The sequence below is a fragment of the Impatiens glandulifera genome, chromosome 2 (genome assembly GCF_907164915.1).
Source record: "Impatiens glandulifera chromosome 2, dImpGla2.1, whole genome shotgun sequence".
In the NCBI taxonomy this organism is placed as follows: domain Eukaryota; kingdom Viridiplantae; phylum Streptophyta; class Magnoliopsida; order Ericales; family Balsaminaceae; genus Impatiens; species Impatiens glandulifera.
In genome coordinates, this window is record NC_061863.1 from 53,057,649 (window position 1) to 53,080,283 (window position 22,635).

General features: G+C 28.3%; 1 protein-coding gene and 1 pseudogene across 1 annotated transcript; one reads left to right on the forward strand and one right to left on the reverse strand.

Annotated features, from left to right (window-relative positions):
• Positions 1 to 2,041: 2,041 nt before the first annotated feature.
• On the reverse strand, positions 2,042 to 5,073 carry LOC124924926 (probable inactive histone-lysine N-methyltransferase SUVR1). The gene is made up of 8 exons (XM_047464909.1): positions 4,891 to 5,073; positions 4,591 to 4,756; positions 4,390 to 4,521; positions 3,313 to 4,286; positions 2,947 to 3,221; positions 2,806 to 2,872; positions 2,536 to 2,586; positions 2,042 to 2,158 (listed from the first exon to the last, which is right to left on the reverse strand). The coding sequence occupies exons 1-8, from the start codon at positions 5,071 to 5,073 to the stop codon at positions 2,042 to 2,044; spliced, it is 1,965 nt and encodes a 654-aa protein (XP_047320865.1).
• A 5,727-nt stretch (positions 5,074 to 10,800) lies between these two features.
• Positions 10,801 to 20,364, forward strand: LOC124924927 (annotated as a pseudogene).
• Positions 20,365 to 22,635: the final 2,271 nt, after the last annotated feature.

Sequence of the window (22,635 nt, forward strand, 5' to 3'; positions counted from 1 at the left end):
AGTAAGATAGTGTTTTTTATTTTTATTTTTTTGATACAAATTAAGTTAGGGTTTATCATTGATAGGTTATCATTTATTATTTATGGATTTTTTAAAAATAAACCCATGAACATATCATTATAATTTATTTTTTTTAAGATTTTGGTGTCTCAAAAATATTTGAGCCTGAAACAATTGTCTCACTTATTACACAGCAGGTTCGGGCCTGCATAAGGCTCATATCTCCTTCTAACTCGATTCACGCATCAATAGGTATTATTCTATACGCTTTTTTATCCTATCAATTATGCATAGAGATCTTAAGATTAAGTGCGCAGATTCCTTTAGGGTATAGGGGATTTTTGGTTATTATTTTCTCTATAAATATATAGGTGTAGAAAGACCTTTTTAATCATACAGCGCAACTTCCTATTCTTGCGTTTAATATTTTGACTGAATTTGTAGCCATATTGGCAATTAAAAGATCTCATGATGATCATAAAATTCATTCTCATAATCCTACACAAACTGGTATTTGTAACGTTTCAATTACAAATATTAATATGAAAGTCACATCCCTGTTAAAGTTGAAGTGAGAAGTCAAAATTTATGAAAGTAGAGATCATGTTATTTTTTTTTATTATAAAATATTATGAACATTATTATTATTATTATTATCCCAAAAGTAATATCAATTATAATTAAAAAAATTTCAAATTAAAGTTAACCATCCCACGTGCTTATAGGATTTGAGTTATAGATGTTAGTTAGTATTGAAAATATAAATAGAAAATAATAGTCCATATATTACTAATCAAAGTCATCATTCACATGTTAGCATTATTCAAGATTTTAGCTAACAGTAAACATCAATTACAATTGAAAATTCAAATAAATGATTTTAGCTAGCAGTAAACATCAGTTACAATTGAAAATTCAATACATACAATAGTCTATTAATACAAATAAAAAAAATATTTTAGTTAACAATCAACATTGATGGGAATTGAAATTTAAATAAAATGAAAGGTTATAATTCATTCTATTTGATTTATAAACATCATTTACAATTGATAATTAATTCAAATTCAAAATAGTTGATTTTAAGTAAACATCAATTACAAATGAAAATTCAAATACATGCAATAGTCTATTACATATCAAATGAAGATTTTTGTTCACAATCAACATTGTTGATGCAATTGAAATTCAAATAGAATGATAGATTATAATTCATTCCAGTTAAATTATAAACATTAATTATAATTGAAAATTCAAATTCAAATAGATGATTTTAGCTAGCAGTAAACATCAATTACGATTGAAAATTCAAATACATGCAATGATCTTTTACAAATCAAATGAAAATTTTAGTTAGAGTCGTAAACATCAATTACATTTGAAAAAAAATCTAATAGTTGATTTTAGCTAGTAGTAAATATTAATTAAAATTGAAAATCAAATACATGCAATAGTCTATTACAAATCAAATGAAAATTTTAGTTAACAATCAATATTGATGGCAATTGAATGGTTGTAAGATTTATAACATGACTTTCAATGGATAAAAAATAATTAGATAACACTACAAATTAACCACATTTGAATTATCCGTTAATAAATGAAATAGTAATGTAAAAAGGAAAATAGTGATATGTTATATATTTTATTTTATTCTCATTTCTCACTAAATATGTTCATATAAACCCACCCACTAGGATATTTTAAATGGTAAAAATTGGAAATTAATTAGAAATTTCTCAGGAACATAATTAGAAATTAATAACTTAAACTGTATTTATAAGAATGGTACTTCTTCCACAAACAAAATAAATTTTGTGTTTTCTTCACTATCCGACGCAATTCTATGTATATTAACATAAAAACACTGCTCCAAATCATCATCAATCGTGGCAAGACAAAATGACCAAAATGCTTCATCTTCATCGTTCTGATTTAGATCCTACTCCAGAAAAGTAAAAAATAATATAAAAAGTACTGTCATGCCTATAACAATTAAATTAATGCAACTTCTATCAATGTTGGAATCTCAGAAACAATACTAAAGGAACAACTTACTTCTCTTGCGTCTAATATTTCGACAATACTTGCTGCCGCATTCGCACTTAAAGGCCTTGATTGTTGGATCTTCGTGATCATCAAAATCAATCCCATAATCCTGCACAAAATGGCACTTGCATGTAAGGTTTCAAAGTCAATCTCAGTAAGAAAGTAGCGAGATCCGACTACACATATCACACATTATGAACATTAATGTTATCCCGAGAATTAACATCCATAATAATACTAATGAGATTAGATAATATTCAAAAATTAAAGTCAACTAATCTCACAAGGAATGTGTCTAATCGGAAATTCATTGAAAATCAAGATATATGGATTTAAAATACATATCGGGTCAAAGATTAAAAATCTTCCAAAATATCTACAAATTAAGAGATATGTTACTAATTTAGAAGATATGTTACTTATTTGACTTTATTTTAATTGCCCATAACAGTACAATGGTAGTGACAATTATCAATAACAACTTACCCAGGTCAATTCCTCGAATGCTTTCACTTCTCTTGTCGTGAAGAAAGCAAGCTGCGGATAAAGGGGAACCGGGCATTAACAAATTAAGGAAATCAGATAAGTGATATGTATATATTTTATTTTATTTTTATTTCTGTAAATGGTCCGAGTTTGAAGACTCAAACTCATGACCATGAGAACATGAATTCTTGTGCTCTATGACTGAACTACGAGTCTCCACATATAAGTGATATATATTGATGTGAAAAAAGGAAGAAGAAGATACCATACATGATAATAAGTATGATTCGGTGTCTCCACTTCCACTGGTATCCCAACCAGACTGGGATCGAAACATCTAACACAATATAACAGCGTACATAATTTTAAATGGAAACAAAATAAGGCAGTCACAGTTCATATGGAACTTACCTATGATTGATAAACCTTGAAATGTTCCCATAACGACTAGAATCCAAGCATAGAGCTTTTTCATCTTTTAAGATACGTTTTGCTGCACATGACCAATCTGCATCAAGCAAAACATGGTATGCATGTGCTTCTTCACTATTTGCTCTGGCTGACACTCGCTTATAAAACTCTTCATTTGTCAATATTTCGCCCACATATTCACATACAAAAGCCCCCTTTGGAAGGTCCTGCAATGTTCGAAGGCCCCATCCTCTGCTTTCCGGGGTCATAAAAACCTAAAAGTAAGAATGCAAACAAATAATGAGAGGGAAATCAAAATCATATTATGTATTATGTATTGATGCCCTTAATGTATATTGTTCTAACCTGCAAATTGATTGTTATGCCACGCTGCACAACCTGATTTCCACATTTTTTGCTACAACCGCATTTCCTCCAGCATTCTTTTATGAATTCCCTTATCGAGTGACCCTTACAAGGTTCCAAGATTTTCTCATTTTTAAATCTTTCTAGTGGGCACTCCTTACAGTAGCATTGTGGGCAGTTCTTTTGTGGATCGCGATTCATAGAGATACACTCATTTAAAAAGTCTTCTTTAACAAGACCCTCTATGGTGTATGCACAATGGCCACCGGGGCCACATGCACAAGGTACCGACGCTGATAGACAATTTCCTGAACAAGCTGTCTTATCATCACCATGTCGGGGCAGTGAGAAGCTCACATTCGCACGTTTAAAGACAATGTTCTGGGGAATATAACTAAACGATGGTGGACATTCATTATTCACCTCATTCACCAGTGTAATTACTGCTCTTTCATGCCCCTTGGCAATGTCATAGTCGTGAGGGGAGCTCATATTATCTTTTTGATGGTTCGATTTGTAGTTTTCAGAGCCATTTTCTTTATTCTCACCTACTGTATCAGAATGCTTTGATAAACCAAAAGCTTCTACAACATAATTATCAGATTCTGTTCCTTGTTCAAGAAAGCAGTCGCACATATCACTCATAATATTTTTCAAAGAGAAACTTGGGTCCACGATATTGTAGGATCTGAGGAGTTTATCCTCCACCATTTTCAGAACAGCATCAAAACTAGGCATATGAAAATCAGATCTTCCCATAGCAGAATTACAACTCAAATAAATTTTCACCTCTCCAGAGGATGAGGCAGCTATCTCTAAATCAGTACAAGGATCATCCACAAGATTTGCAGCCTTCTCATTTAGCACTTTATCTTCATGATTTTTAACGTCTCCAACATTGACAGGTTCTGGACACACAGCCCCTCCTCTAACTGTATTTTCCTCACGTGAAGGAGCTTCTCTGTCTGAAAGATCTGAGATTAGAAAATAAACTGAAAAATCAATAAATTATAACTGCATCCCCAAAAGGGCAAATAAGTGTGAGCATTCTAAACAATGAGATCTCATTAAATGCACCTGGATAAATCACAGAAACTGGAAGAATCATTTGGACCATGTCATCAGTGATTTCTTCATATTCTGCCAGCCCAGTTTCAACTGTAAGAGTTGTCTTGCCCTTTCTCTTGCCCTTGACATTGCTCCTGTAGCCTGCTGTAGTACAAACTTAATCAGATCATGTTACCCTTATGAAAACTAGCTTACTTCTGTTAGACGCACCTTTTTGACATTCCTTGGACGGTTCCTGTATTTGTAAAGCTTGTTTTCCTTTGCTTCTTGTCCAATGAGTATGGTTTTCACCCGGTGAGAGGCTATAGTTATCTTTATACTCTATACATAATCTTTTCAAGGGACTTTCAGGCTCATCAGCTTCATATTCCTTCACCTTCAAAATAATAACATGTTAACCATAAAAAAAAATAGAAGAGAAAAAGGCACAAGCTTTCAGTAACTTATGCAGATAAAGATCTTAACGAAAGATAAGAAACATAAACATATATCATTATTTTCAGGAGTGACCTGTGCTTCATCTTCGTCAAATATAAGATCAACGAGGGCTCTGTAATTTTCTCCCTCAATAAATTCCCATTTTCTTTTATACAGTTTTAAGAGTCTCTGTAAAACTGGTTTTGTTTTTTCCTCAGGGATACCCAGATCCCTCATTGCCCCAAGTGCTTTTGCAGTCCTTGTATTTGGTGCCATTACTTTTTTAAGACCTCATTTTTTCTGCAGAAAAATAATGTGGGTCATTATTGATATATGTGAGGGTGCAATAAAAATCCTGTCTTAAATCACTTCAGATGATGACATGCAAGAGCATAAACAATTAATAGGTGGCAAAATGTAATATTCATTGTGTTATTAGAGATGGAATTATTTCATGATGTTCAAAATACTTGGGTGATATTTGAACTGCACTACTAAATTGACTCCTAATATTAAGGACCCATCAAAGCATATCATGTAAGATCTAAATGCACAGATAACCGACATTAGAAAACAGTGGCAATATCTTCCACAAAATCAAGATAATAACCGAGATTAATGTTAAGGTCTAATCGGAAGAAAATGAGTATATATCTATCTATCTATCTATCTGCAAATCAACAAGATCCAAAACAGCCTAAAAAAATATATCTGCAATTCCCTTAATCCTTGAGAAAAGAAACCTGTATTGTAAATTTACTTCCCTAAATCCATTGAGACTAAAATGATACAAAATCATTATATCCAACACAAAATTCAAGGAAATTAATTATTTTCATCAACTCTCTAACAATGTTACAACAGAAGAGACCAACAAAAAACGTATATACACAAGGATCAAAAGACAAGGTGATCTGAAGTAAAAGCAAAAGCAAAAGAAAAAGGAAAACTATAAACCCTAAACATGGTGAAAAATCAAATAACAACAAAATAAACACAAAATCCAACAAACCCAGATGCTGGACACACCTGAGTAAAATCTGAAAGTTAGTGATAGCTCAAGTGAGTACTAGAGATTCATTAGTTCCTACAAACTATTTCATTTTCGTATGAACTTTTTTGAGACAACATGCAGTTAATCAACTCAACGTGACTAGTCTAACATGCAAATTGAAACTGATCAGTAAACAGATGAAAAAAACAAGGTGATTTAGAGAATACAATATAAGATTATGATTAAAAAAAAATATTGAAGAACGGAGCGTACCCGTTGGGGGAGAAAGACAGAAATTTTCGTAAAAGACGCATAGAGGATAGAGAGGGAAGATTCAGGTGCCTTATTTTTTTTTTCTGATTTCGTACTAGTTGTTTTAGGAAATATAATTCCTTATTTGATTTTTTATTATATATTTCAAATAAATATATAATAATAAATACACAATTTATGCAATTAAATCATAATTCATTCAAACTTACTTACATTTTAGTTATAAAATTATTTTCAAATATATTTGTATCTTTCTATCCCGCTAATTTATTTATATTAAAATAAAAAAAAATTAATTCAACCCCCGCTAATTTATTTGTATTAAAAAAATTTCCCATTAATTTATTTATATTAAAATAGAAAGATATATTTAATAATAGGAATGCATGATATGATAAACTTGGGAAAGAAATGTGAGAGACTGAAAAGAACAAATATAAGAATAGAGAAATTGTTTTATTATGCATATATTATAATTTTTTATTGATTTATATTATAAAAAAAATAATTATTTTTCTATTATAAATATTCTTTCTCTAATTAAAATATTTACTAAATGATTTATTTATATAATTTTTTATTAAGAAAAATAGAATTATTGATTAAACTATTTTTATTAAATTAGAAATACTTTGGTGATAGTGACATGGGTTGCCCCATGCTAGTACACTTGTGTCAAAATGTGTCGATTTTGTAATGTAACTACTAGAGATAAAGAATGTCATGTTTTATTATCACTTGTCTTATCGAATATAGATGCCATGAGTTTGATTACATTTAAAAAACTTTAACATAGATGTCATGAGTTTGATTACATTTAAAACGCTTTGTATTAAAGCTGAAAATCATAGCGATAAGGATTATTCTAGTTCTTCTTAATTAAAAAAATTAATTTTTATCTTGATAATTTGAAAAATAATTAAGATATAGTTTAACATTTGGTAGAATTTTTTTTTTTAAATTTTACAAAATAAACTTTTATTGAGATATATGATAAACTTTATGAATGAATTTATTGTTGATATGCATTTTTTAGTGCAAATTTTTAATCATTCTGAAACAAATTTGGTCAGATTTGAGAAAGATTTCCTTATGTCTAATTTGTATTGGTTAAAAATGTTCATTTATAATAATATATATAATTTGATTGACTCACGGTATCTGACATTCTTATGTAAATATTTTAAAAGATGTTTTTGATTATGTCAAAATCGAGAGTTTACGTAAAATCATTGTCCAGTTGTAAACTCGTAAAATCTAGAGTTATTTGAAATCGTAAGAGTTTAATTTTAAAAAATAATAGATATATATTATTATTATTTATATATATTTAAGTATTTTGTACCTAACTAATTTTAAAATTTTATATATTTAAATATAAAATTAATTAAAAAATAATAATGAGTAAATAATACTATTAAAAAATTACTTATATTAATTAATTTATTTGAATAAAAAATAATTTTATTTTTTAATTTTTAAATATAAATTTATTTTTTTAAACGTAAAATCGTATAAAATTGTAAAATCGAAATTATTTATAAACTCGTAAAATCGTAAAATCTTATTATCGTAAATTTAAAATCGTAAGAGTTTATTTAAAATTAAACTCGTTAACCTAATGTGAAATCGTAAAATTGTAAAATTTTAAGAATTCACTCGAAATTTTAACAACTTTGAATATCACATCCAAAAAAACATTTCTTTCTTTGTGAATAAAAAGTTATTATAATGCTAGGCTTGGTTTAGTTTTTTTATTATTAATAACATGACAACTAAAATTCATTTAATTCATTATATATATCAATATCAATATCAATATCAATATCAATATCAATATCCGTTCATAATAATTTAAATATTAAAATACATTTTATTAAAAAATATTTTTAACATTATATATTAATACGAATAAATTTCTTTAACAAAAAAAATTTAACTCCTTAAAATCATTAGTCAAGATTATTTAAATAAAATAAAGTTTATTTAGTTTATTTAAATATACAAAGAAAACTCTCAAGAAAAAATAGAAATGTCTTGATAATTATCTATTAGGGCTTAATTGCATTACTAAAATACATATTAAAGCTTACAAGAAAAAATGTATATTAGAAGCTTTGGAAAAAGAATAATAATCAAGCTGAGATGAAATGAGAGAGTTTCAATTTCTTTTAGAACTAATATATGTATTTTGTAATAACAATGCAAATAATCAATTTCTCCTTTTTCCTAATTGTATTCTTTTTTTTATTTGGATCATAGTAAGTTTTTTTTATTCAATTTCATAAATCAATTATCTCTTCTGATTTGTAAGAATCCAATGAACACATGCACATTCTTTTCTATGAAATCGGATTTTGATTTAATATTTGAACATTTGTAATGTAACACAAACATCCAACCAAATGTTTTAGTATGAGAATAAATTATTAATGAAGATTGAGTATGAAAAAATTGTGTTCTTCCATTATGGACTTAGAATGGATTCTATAATAAGATGTTAAGTTCAAAAACAAATTTATGTTGGAGCAGTACATAAAAAATTCGAAACATATAATATGCTAGCTATTTTTATTTTGAATTTTTTTCTTACAAGTTCAAATTCCTATATTTTTTTACATTATGTCCTAGCTCAGTAACTCTAATTTACGCCCCCTATGGTAAATGATATGAAAATTTTTTGATTAAAAATTGTGGAGTATAAGGCATATATCTATATATATATCTAATTGATTTTTTTGGAAATTTTACAACCCAATCCAAAATGAGTAATGATAATCTTGGTTAATTGATATCTGGCCTTCAAAATATTAACTTCTCATTAAATCTCACAATTAAAGTACAAAAAAAACATTTGTATTATTCTAACTACTCCAATGATCTACTAAAAAATATTGTGGATAGAAAATCGAGTAACCAAAACATATAATTTGATCCAATTAATACAACGTCTTCTTGTGATCATACACTTTCATTATTAATTTGAAGAAGAAAGATTCTCAGTAGTATTTTGAATGGGTTATGAATGATAGATATATTATATGACCATTTTCTTATTTCTTATGTAATGTTTTATGTCTTCAATTTAAGAGATGGAATGAAATTGTCACAAATTAATTCTCTCTAACCCTTCCTTATAATTGGAATGCTAGAGCTTATCATTGAATTTGGTTAGGGACTTGGAAACTTCCTTAGTTATATTCTTTAAAGGATTCTTAATGAGATATTTGGTGAGTTAATTTATTCATTATCAAGTTAAGTTTTCAATATGGAATTGTATCATCTCTAACAATTCTTAACATCATTATTTAAATTATATTTCTTTTTCTTTAAATGATCATTTGTTTCATTTTAAAAATAAATGTGTTTTCATGATGGATAATGATACACAAGTATGGTATATTTTCATTAACAATTGTAATACACCAATGTTGCTTTCATTAACACCAGTTATGCAATAATGTTTTATATATAATAAAGAAGAAGTTAAAATAAATATAATTAAATAATAACTTGAGTTAGTACCATAATTTAGTTTCACAACATAAAAAATAAGAAAATCGGTGATTCAAAAAATCTAATTGTCTCAGGTGAAAGTTAACAAAACTGTGATGTTCAAAAATCTAATTATTTTATGTAAATATTAACAAAAGTGTGATATCTAAAAAATTTCAAGTGAAAATTAACAAAATTATGATTTTTGGATGAAATAAAAAAATGTGATGTCCAACCATTTAATTGTTTCACGTGAAAGTTAACAAAAATATAATGTCTAAAAATCTAAATGTTTCACCTAAAAATTAACAAAAGTATGATGTCAAAAATTCTAATTATTTCACGTGAAACTTAACAAAGATGTGATTTTCAAATATCTAATTATTCTACAGGAAAATTAATAAAAGTGCACCAAATTCACTTAAGTAAGAAGGATTTTCTTTTATTTTCTTCGATTCTTCTAAAATAAATCATTATATTTCACTTTTTCTATATATCATAATTTTGAAATCTTTAATTATTTTTTTCTCGGCTTCAGTAGCCTCATTTGACCTCTTTTGTAAAAGTTTTTATACAACTACTCTTATAAGTGAATTTTTCTTTCTTTATACACAAATTTTCTTTCTTTATACCAGCTCAGCTCAGAATACTACCATTTTGTGATTTTTTTCAGTGTTTCTCCCCAATTCATTGGAGGGTTTCTCATTTTTTGTGAGAGTGTTAACGAGCCTAAATGTGTATCACCCTCACGACAACATCCAAGTCTTGGATGCGGGAACATTTCTCGATTAAATGTTCTTCATTCTTTATGCGAATGATTGTTGAATTACGGATGATAAAGGAGAATTCGATGTTTAGAATTTATCAACATACATTTGAGTTCTCAATTATTAGTGGCATTGGTAAACTCTCAAAGTTGTTAGGTAAAATGTGAAAATTGAATTTGTCCCAAAAACAAGATCTTATTACATATATATTTTCTCAAATTTCTTATACATTTAATTAAAATTAAAAAAATGATTGAACATGTTAATATATTTTAATATATATATATATATATATATATATATATATATATATATTAAAAAATGTGTAATAGATTTAACGGTAAAATAACAGAAATAGGAAGAAAATAAAAAGGAAAAAGAAAAAGGAAATAGTTTTATGATAATGTATTAGGGTTTAATATCTGTCGGGGTTATAAATAAGCTGTCATCTGTGAGAGTAAAAAATATTGAGATATGGCTGCGAAAGTATCGATGAAGAATCCGGTCGAAGAAGAAGAAGAAGACGAAGAAGTTAATAATAGTCCTCCCAACGGATCCCTCCAATTCCGTACACCTGAGCCGGACGTCTTCACCTGCGCCGCCTGCGACCACCACCAGCCGGAGACAACCAACAGCAGCACCAGCCGCCGCCCACTCCTAGACTGTTTACTGCCGCCCAAGAAAAGGAAATCCATGAGAGAGCTGCCAACAAATTAAGTCAATTACCTAGCTAGGATCTAGGAGACATAGAAAGACCTTTCTATGTTCTATTTTACCGTTGTGGAGTCTATCTTAATGTTCTACTGTCTCCTTTTATTTGTATCGAATCAATTTTATATTACTTGACGGCTTTAACGTGATATTCATACGATAAAATTGGTTAAAGTTGTGTTTGTGGTAAAATAGATGAATTTATTTAATAAGTAAACATCTAATCAATCTAAAACATTAAAAAATAAGCTATGAATATGTTTGATTAGTAAGAAATTGTTCATTCTAATACTTATCTTATTTGAATTCAAATTAGATTTAGTTTATTTGTATTATCTCATCAATGTGATATATATATATATATATATATATATATATATATATATATATATATATATATATAAAAGATGAAATTATGCGCCAAAATTTTATAGGTTCAATAAACGTAAATGGATATATATATATATATATAGTTTTTTTTTATAGTTTTATACTATACCAAACAGATAAGTATTACATATTTTTTTAAATAATGATTCTTACAAATTTACAATATTACTGTAATCTTGAAATAAAAGAGTAAGTTTTTACTCTCCACAGTTTGTTTTAACAAAATATTAAATGTTGTTCTATCAATTTACTTCCAAAAATATTAAGGCCATTAATATTTAATAGTTTGTTCAAACTTTTAAATTATTTTTCTTATAAATTATTTTGGGTATTTTAATTGGTAGACTAACTTTAATTTTTATAATCTTATCTTAAATATGTTTTTTTTATTAAAACAAATTATTTCTCTAAAGTACAAGATTTGCAAAAAACGTGATAATATGAAGAATGTACCCAAGGGAAAAAAAATAAAAATGTATAAAAGAAGTTACATGTCGAAAGACACACAAAAAAAAAACTAAATAAATAAAACCATGGCAAGAAATTCCAAGAAAAATTATAAATCTTGATTTGTTCAAATGTCCATATAATTGTTATAGTTAACTTTTTATTAGCTATAAGCATCCTAATTTGTTTAAGGAATCTATTAATAAATTAGGTAGAATAAAAGTCCAATTATTAGGTTTTATCCTACTTAAATTTATTTGAATAATTTTTAAATAATTCATTATCTTTTCAAATATTCTTATCAATCACTTGATAAAATTATTAACCAAAATATTTATACATTCTGATATATTAGTTTTATTATATAATAATATTTATTACGTGTTTTCATTAAATAATTTAACCTTTTATATTATGATCATAATCAAAACAATATTATTTAAATATTCAACTAAGCCAATCCCAATAAGTAAGGCCTTAATTATATATAAATCTTGGTTTGTTCAAGTACCCTTATAATTGTTATAGTTAACTTTTTCTTTTTCTTTTTATTTATTTATAGCTATAGGCATCCTAATTTATTTAAGGACTATTAATACCTATTGATTAAATTAGGGTTTTCTACCTATTGAGAGATAAAGATTTTTCTACATATCGAAAGATATGGTTTTGATGGATCATGTACGAATGATCGTTTAATACATATTAACAAAATATGGTACTTTTCTATCTATTGAGAGATAGAGTTTTGATGGATCATGTAGAAATGATCGTGGTACTTATCAACAAATAAGGTTTTTGGACCTATCGACATGTAGAGTTTCAGCGGATCATTTACGAATGATCGCGATACTTATCGACATATAGTGTTTTGCCGGATCATGTACGAATGATCAAAGTACTTATCGATATATAAAGTTTTTGTACATATTGACAGATATGGTTTTGGCGAATCATGTACGAATGATCGCGGTACTTATCGACATATAAGGTTTTGGACCTATCGACATATAGTGTTTTGACTGATTATGTACGAATGATCGCGATACTTACCGATAGATAAAGTTTTTGGACCTATCGACAGATAAAGTTTGGACCCATCGACTGATAGAGTTTTGGTAGATAATATACTTATTAACATACAATGTTTTAGGACCTATTGGTAGATAGAGTTTTGACGAATAATGTACGAATGATCGCGGTACTTATTGACATATAAAGTTTTTAGACTTATCAACATATAAGGTTTTGGAGGATCATGTACGAATGATCGTAGTACTTATCAACATTTAAGGATTTTGGACCTATCGACAAATAAAGTTTTGATGGATTATGTACGAATGAGCGCGATAATTATCGACAGACAAGGTTTATGGACCTATCGACAAATAGGGTTTTGGAAGATCATGTACAAATGATCGAAGTACTTATCGACATATAAGGTTTTTGGACCTATCGAGAGATACAGTTTTGGCAGATCATGTACGAATGATCATGTTACTTATCGATAGGTAAGGTTATTGAACCCATCGAGAGATAAGTTTTGGAGAATCATGTATGAATGATCGTGTTATTTATCGATTGACAAGGTTTTTGGACCTATCCAGAGATAGGGTTTTTGCGAATCATGTACGAATGATCGCGGTACTTATCGACATATAAGGTTTTGAACCTATCGATATATATGGTTTTGGCGGATCATGTATGAATGATTGTGATACTTATCAACATATAAGGTTTTTGAACCTATCGATGTATAGGGTTTTCAAGGATCATGTACAAATAAGCGCGATATTTTTCGATAGATAAGGTTCTTGGACCTATCGACAAATAGAGTTTTGTACTTATTGAGAGATATGGATTTGTACATATTGAGAGATAGGTTTTGTGGACTCGATTTTCTTATTTAGCTTTTTGTAGTATTAGGCTTCTTTTTCCTTTAAAGGAATATTCAAAATTATCTTTTTCATTTGTTTTAAAATGGATTTCACAACTAGTTGAAACCCGTTAAACGATAATTTCAAACTTTATTTATGAACATGTGACTCATGTTTTTTTGATAAATGAACATTTTTCTATTTCTTAGATCCTATCTTTTTTCTTTTTTTTAGACCGGTATGAACCTTGATTCTTTTAAAAAATCATGATGTTTTAGATTGGAAACGTGTTATGGGCTAGACTCTAAACATCATTTCCTGTACTTTTGTGCTTTTTTTGTAAGGAAATTAGATTTTTTTTCCGGTTTTCGAGATATCGGCTATAAATTTGATCACGTGTATAAACAATTATCCATAATCACAACTCTCGAAGAAAATGGTCAAAACTCCAATGTTTTGATGGTGGAAACTATTTTGTGATTGTTTGGCTTTGAACCACATATTTTTGAAAGTTTACTCATCCTGAAACATCTTTTAAAGAGGTTTATCAACTTTCTACTTTGAGTTTTTATTTTCCATATCTGTTTTTTTTTATTTTGTTGACTTTGGGTATATCTAGTAGAATTGATACATTCTTGCTCTTGTCGTAGCAATAAAAACTAGAGTTTGAATAAGCAACCAATGGTGATTTTAATACATCAACCTCTTTGAGTCGTTTTATGGTTTCTGGAGTATATCTGGTAGAATTGATGCATTCTGCTTTTATCGTAGCAATCAATACTAGAGTCTGAGTGAACAATGAATGAAGATTTCAATACCTCAACCAACATAGAAATATTTTTCTTCTTTTTGCTGAGATTTTTAGGGTTTATTCTGTTTTCTCTTTTTGGCATTTATATTTGTTTTTTTTCTTTGAGTTCCAAACATTTCTTTTCTCTTTGCGTGAGAGTGATGAAATGTTTTTTCTCGATTTGTGGCCCTCATCCCTACTTTTATGTGGGTTTATTCCTGTTTTTTTCTTTTCAAAAACCTTCTTTAGAGGGTCACTCTTTGGATAATCGTTCACGACGAAAATGAGTTTATGACTGATATCCTTTAAATTGGAGTCATTATGAAATCCTTATGTTTTCTTTTTAAGAATATAACATTTTGGCAGTGTTAGAATATAAGATAAAATATATGTAAGATATTATCACAATATTATATAAATTGTGATAATATTATTATTATATTATATTATATATACACTAACAGGTAGGAAGCGACGCTATTTGTTTTGCCCTTACTTATTTCCTAAAATCCGCTGTATTTGCTCATAACATGGATATATTTTCCTCATTTCTTAAAGACATTCTTTTTCTTTTTTGTGTGGAAAGGACTGAGAATCTTTATTTATTTAAAACTGGGCCTACCAAAATGTAGGTTTCATGTATATCTTCTCTCTTAATTTTTTTATACTAAGAAAAATCAAGTCTATCGTAGTTTGGACATGAGACCTTTGGTCCAGGATGGAAGTTTTACAGAACTCGGGGTTGGATTATGTTAAATAAATGTTTTTCAAAGTTGAGCTCAAAACTGTTCTACACGTAGCTTGATATTTTATAAAATATATTTTAAGCGCGTCGAGATTGTTCGAGACAATGAATTATTCGCCTTCTATGGTAGATAAGCGAACGACTCTTGACATTTGTTATGGTAGATTTGAGTTTTGTATAGAGCGTTTAACCTCATAAACTTTCTAAGAGTATTCTTAAAGTTGGGATCTCGATTTCAATTGGTTCTTACTCTGGTTATCATCCACAAAGTTGTCATCTTCAATTTGTACCTCTTCTTCACTATTCAGAAGGATGACTCTCCTTCTGGAGTTGAAGAGTCTCATAATGCTTTGGGAGAATTGAACTAAGAATTTTATATGCCCAATGAAAGAAGGGAATCAAATCCAATGGCCCTCGCTGCATATTTTTGTTTTTCGAATAATTGTTTAACGAGATTGTGAATGGCCATTGAAGAGGTTCGAGTCTTAAATATTGGAGTTTTCTCTATTGAAAACTTTCTTTATTAAGAGGATGCACAATAAACTCTTCATGAGCTGTTGTTGCTAGTATTTCAAAGGGCGTGTAATGCTTATTTGATGTAGAGGGTTTGCTTAATTACTCCTACTTATGTATATTTTACTTGAACACTACAAATGAAATCAAATAAATAGAAGTTTAAAAAGATTTACATAAATAAAGGTGTGAAACATAAATACAATTTTAAATTACAATACAATTTTATGAATTCCAGTTTTATTTATCGATGGTACATAAATACAGTTTGAAAATTACCTCCCATTTTTATCTTTTGATTTCTTCATCGAACACAATGATTTGTTTATGTGATTAGTAATTATCAAATGAGAGATAACCGTAAAGCTTCAAAAGAAATAAGAAATAAAACCTAAAACTTCAAAAGAACATTGAAATGAGAAAAAAAACTGAAACGATTGTGATTAAACGTTAATTTTCTATTTAAAAGAGCTTCAATCGGGTATCATAGGATCCCTCCAATTCCGTACACCTGAGCCGGACGTCTTCACCTGCGCCGCCTGCGACCACCACCAGCCGGAGACAACCAACACCCACTAGTAAAAAATGACTCAATACCGACGTCATATGCCGACGGACTCAAAAACAGTCGGCATTTGGTATATATATGCCGACCAGACTCATTCCCATCGGTATAAGAAGTATCAATAACGACCACTTAAAAATTAGTCGGTGTTAAACCCTTTATTCCGACCATTTTTGTTGCCCTCGTCATATATCCTTAAGTTTTATTTATTTATAATATATATTTTTTATTATAAAAAAATCAATTATGAAATCTTCAATTTGATTCATTAATAAAATTGAGTGGTTAAACAAAAAAAAATTATAAACACTTTCAAATAATTTTATTTTAGTACTGATAATTAAATTTTAAATAAATAATTTAGATTATTTATTTTCTAATTCATTAAATTAGTTATTATATATAAAAATATGAAATATATTTAATTTTGTATTTATATAATTAAATTTAAAAATAGTATTTTTCAAATAATTTTATATATAAAAGGGTTATCTAAATATATACTATATAAACTAATTTTAAAAAATTATAAATTATAAAAAAATAAATATGAAATTAATAATATTTATTTAATAAGAATTTGATAAATGATGCATTTATTAAACAGTGCAAGGATGGGAAACATTATACAAAATCCTTTCAACCGATTATCTCCCTCTGTCTCTATACTGCTTATTATGCCTTGCTGCATCTATCCGTTGTATAGTTGATAAATTCAGGGGTTTCCTTTTACTAGTTCTGAATGAACAATGCCTCAATAATGGATCAGCATAGGCAACAAGGTGTGATAGATTAGCCACATGGAATCACGACTTACAATAGGGCAACGACGCCTAAGGAGCTGAAAAATCCCGGTTGGAGCCGTCATTGTAGTTATTTATTTAATTTTTACCGTGTTTATCATAGCTTATGTCCATCTTTCTTCTAGGGATAAGGTTATGATTTGATCACTCATGCACCGTTCTCCAAGGTACAATCAAAATATATCTTCTTCTTGCATTGTATGTGTGCACGATCTTATCAATTTGATATCATCTCTCACTCTTGATCGATTAAAGCTCTAGGTTCAATTTTCAGCTTAACGTTTTCTGGATCTTGTCTAAGTTCTGTAATCCTTAATCGAATTTCTGCTTCCAATAAATGAAGGATTATGCATCAGTTGCTTTTTCCGTAGTATTTGTGTTCGTAGTTAAGATTTCTAATGTTTGATTTAGCTGATCTATTGGTTTCTTGATGTTGATCTAATTAAGCATGGTACAGAGTGAATATTACAAAGATTTTAAATCTTATCAATTCGTAGAACGACTGATCCGTTTACTGAATTTGATTAGCTGTTATAGCGGTAGATCGGATTAAGTTTTGGATATGACTGTTCTTCCTGTTTTTCAATCTTTTATTAATCTTTCTTTTGGCAGAGACAATCCTTCAATGTTTACCCTAATCACAAATGAAATCTGAATTTATAGTTGTCTTGAATCTCATGCTCATTAAGAGATGGTATTATATGATAAGATCTTTAGGTGTTATCCTTATTATATTATATTCGTTGTTGTGCAGTTGACTATTTAAAAACAACGGGAAAATGATAGATTAGGCTCCCAAATTCCCCTCATAGGTGTGCTTAAGATAAATTGGATGCAAATAATGAACCGTTGCAATAGATTCTTTTATAGCTGTGATGGATGTTCTTGAGTTCTTAGTTTTCAGGTGATCAAATCATGAGAAAATAACTTAGTTGATTCTGTTTGAAACAACCCTTCATGTCCCGTTCCTATTCCTTGAGATTATTTTTTCTATTTTTAACATTCTAACATTCGACAATGGTTAACATTTATAGGCGCTGGTGTTGCTAGGATTGTAATGCCGGAGAAAGAAGAGAAATTGGTAATGATCAAGAAGGGTAATGCCCCAGTTATTCCTTTTGAATGTGTTACCTGGTGGTACAATAAGGAAGACGCAAAGTTGTACTTCTTTCCTTGGGTGAAATCTCAAAATCCCACAAAGCGGGTTCTTTCACAGATTTCTTCTAGCAGGCACAAATGGCATCTTCACTAGCTTCTCAATAGAGTTTGTGAGCAGATCTTGGGACTTGCTAGAGGATGTTGTCAAGAACTTTATTGAAAAACAACAGGTTTGTGGCATAATCAAGGTTGATGCAAATTCCAAGATGCCCAAGCCTAAGACTAGCCATCGCGAAGGAATGTCACTCAACTGTGAGTAAGCTCCTTTAGACATTGACATAAAAAATTGAAGAAGGGTGGTTGTTTTGACACCTAAGAACCTTCCGTTGGTTGGGAAGGTTGGACTTGGGGCTGATCTGGTGAGGTTAGCCGACTGTGTTATGTGTTCTCCGGGGTTCAAGTGACCTATATTGTCAGGGGAAGTGGGCGAGCTTATGTTGTGGGAGTAGACATGAAAAAAGGTTATTGGAAATAATTGTCAATACTAGAAACTTGTTTATTGTGCCTAGGTTCTTCGTGGTGCCAAAAATTGCAGATGTAGATAGGTTGGAGTAGTTCTCCATCATCTCAACACCAAGGTAATAGATAATTAAATTGGCTTTTTAAAAATGTTATGAAAGTTGTTTTTACTTATATAAAATTGGTGTGTTGTTGTAGTCATATATTTACTCATTTGGCAGGAAGTATTAGGACATTGAAGGCACTTAGTTCAGAGGTGATTCAGTTGAATGTGGATTCAGCTCTTGAGCAAGAGTTCGTAAAAGAGAGTTGCTAAAGCTAATTGACGAGCTTCTCTATCTAAATTTTTCACGTGAGTTTAGACTTGCGTCTGAATTAATGATTTTGACTTATGGATGAGCTTTTCAACAGAGTGTTTATGAGAAATTTCGCATAGTACGTGAAGGTCAACTTTAGATAGCTTTTAAGCATGACTTCAAGGTGAGTTATTCCTTGTGAAGCTGCAAATGCTTAATTTCTGATTATCTTGAATATTAATAGAACTTGATCTTACAATGTGAAAGACTAATACTATATGACCTTGCTTAATTTCTTTAACATTCTGGATTTTCAATTAAGGATGCTCTAGAGGACTTCTTGTTCGAGAATTTGTTATAAATAATTACATTTTTGTTGTTGCTGAAGAGAAAGAAAGATGTGGTTATCGATGTGAATGGATCTAAAGGTAATTTGTCTTTTATTGTTTTTAGAATTCTTTATTTACTTAGATGTGGCTATGGATGTGGATGGATCCAAAGTATAGGGTTTGTATTGTTTTTAGAATTCTTTATTCATTTATATGTTTTTCTACTAATCATGTCTAATCTTACATTTACATTCAGATAAAGAAACAACCCTTGAGTGTGAGACTAATTCAAAGAGTCAAGATTGACTTCAATGGAACTTGACCAATGTATGATGAAGAAATGTCATATACATGAAACGCCAAATCGATGTTCAGATTCAGATGCCCAAGTAAAGAGAGCGAAGGTATCTCATCAAATAAATATAGAAGTTGGAGATCAATTGCAATCAACAAGCAAATATGCTGCTGCAAAGTCCTGGACCCGTTTCTGGAGCTAAAAAGACAAGCATATGAGACAGACAGTTGCGCCATCTTCAAATCCCAAATTTGGAATTTTCATTATGTAAATTTTGATGCCTTCTTAGATTTTAAACATTTAAACTTTGGGAACATTGAAATAAAATATTTTATACTAGTAGATATATTTATGAATATAATTTATTTTTTAATATTTTATAAATTTATTAGTATATCATGTTTTAAAGAAAATTGGAATGATTCTCTAGTCTATAGCGACGGTAAAATTTGTCGGTACATAAATATGATGACGGTAATTGTGGTCGCCATTTACTTCTTTATGGCGACGGTAAGAGTGGTCGTCATTTACTTCTCTATGGCGACGGTAAGGGTGGTCGTCATTTACTTCTCTATGGCGACGGTAATAGTGGTTGCCATTTACTTCTCTATGGCGACAGTAAGGGTGGTCGCCATTTACTTCTCTATAGCGACTGTTTGAGCTGTCAGCATAGAACATTCTATGGCGACGGCACTAAAGTAGTTGGTATTTGTGTTTTTGAGCAATAACGACAAGGGCAATGACGACGACTGACGACAGCTCTTTTCACTGTCGTTATTACCAATTACCGACAGTTTACAACCCAATACCGACAACTCCAACTGTCGGCATTGACCTTTTTTTTACTAGTGACCACCACCCGCCGCCGCCCACTCCTAGACTGTTTACTGCCGCCCAAGAAAAGGAAATCCATGAGAGAACTGCCAACAAATTAAGTCAATTACCTAGCTAGGATTCTATTGTGGAATCTATCTTAATGTTCTAATGTCTCTTTTATTTTTATTGAATCAAATTTGTATTACTTGACGACTTTACTTGATTTTCACCCAATAAAATTGGTTAAAGTTGTGTTTGTGGAAAAATAGATGAATTCATATAATATAATAAGTAAGCATCTAATCAATCTAAAACATTAAAAATAAGCTATGAATATGTTTGATTAGTTAGAAATTGTTCATTATAATACTAATCTTCAAATGTTTATTTTATTTGTATAATCTCTTTAATGATATATATGTATATAAGATGAACTTATGCGCCAAATTTTATAGTATCAATAAACGGTAAATGGCGCGTATAAATTTTTGTTTCGGTTATTTATACCTCTTAAAATTTTATATAGAGTGAACATTTTTTATGTTTTAATTGTTGTTCCCCAAATTGTTAAACTCGTTATGTTTTGTGACATTGTAGACATGTTTTATGATTATTTTTAAATGACCCTTGTTTATATCATATTACATTGATATTTTTTTTTAAAATATATATAGTTTTATACTAAACCAAACAGATCCTAACAGTATTACATATTTTTTTAAATGAAGATTCTTACAAATTTACAATATTACTGTAATCTAAGAAAAAAAAGTAAGTGTTTACTCTCACCGCTTGTTTTAACAAAATATTAAATGTTGTTCTATCAATTTACTTCCAAAAATACTAACGCCAACCAAATTAAAGATGTATAAAAGAAGTAACATGCCAAAAGACACACAAGAATAAAACTAAATAAATAAAATAATGGCTAACAAGCAATTCCAAGAAAAAAAATATAAATCTTGGGTTGTTCAAGTGCCCATATAATTGTTATAGTTAACTTTCTTTTTAGTTATAGGCATCCTAATTTATTTAAGGAATCTATTAATAAATTAAGTAGAATAAAAGTCCAATTATTAGGAATTTATTTGAATAATTTTTAAATAATTCATAATCTTTTCAAATATATTCTTAGCAATAACTTAATAAAATTATTAACCAAAATATTTATACATTCTGATATATTAGTTTTATTATATATTAATATTTGTTAAGTGTTTTCATTAAATAATTTAACCTTTTATATTAATATATATAAAATTTATTTTAATTATATTTATATATTTGAATCAAATTAATATTGTAAAATAATTATTAAGAGATATAATATAAAATTAATGGACATTAATGAATAACAAATTAAAAGTTAAAGTAATTAAATCAAAGATATTTTAATTAGAGGAAAAAATATTTATAATAGAGATAAAATATTATATTTGTAATAACTAAATTATTTATAATTATTAAAACCAATATTTTTTAAATATATGTATTGATATTTTTAAATTATAAATTAAAATATAAATATAATAATCATTAAAATATATAAAACTTATTTTAAATTATAAAAAATTATATATTTGAATCAAATTAATATTGTAAAATAATTATTAGGAGCTATAATATAAAATTAATTAATTAAAAAAATTAATGGTCATTAATGAATAGAATGAAAAAATAAATTAAAAGTTAAGTAATTAAATTAAAGATATTAATAAGATATTTATCTTTAAGATCGTAAAAAAAAATTAAAATAATTTTAGAATATTTTGTATTTTAATAATTTAGCGGAATAAATAACTTTTTATTATAATTTTCTATTTTAATATAAATAAATTAGAGGGATAAATAATATTTGAATATATTTTTCTATTTTAATATAAATAAATTAGCCGGTGATAAATAAGTTTTTAATATATTTTTTTATTTTAATATAAATAAATTAGCGGATAAATAATTTTTAATTGATATTTCTATTTTAATATAAATAAATTAGTTGGGTAAGTATCTTTTAAATATATTTTTCTGCTTTAAAATAAATAAATTATCTGGATAAATAATTTATATATATATATATATATATATATATATATATATATATTTCTATTTTAATAC

Coding starts and splice junctions, on each gene's coding strand:
- LOC124924926 (XM_047464909.1), bottom strand. CDS start 5,073: ATGGCACCAAATACAAGGACTGCAAAAGCACTTGGGGCAATGAGGGAT. Junction 3,222..3,312: donor GCATAACAATCAATTTGCAG/GTTAGAACAATA, acceptor TCTTACTTTTAG/GTTTTTATGACCCCGGAAAG. Junction 2,873..2,946: donor TCAAGGTTTATCAATCATAG/GTAAGTTCCATA, acceptor ATATTGTGTTAG/ATGTTTCGATCCCAGTCTGG.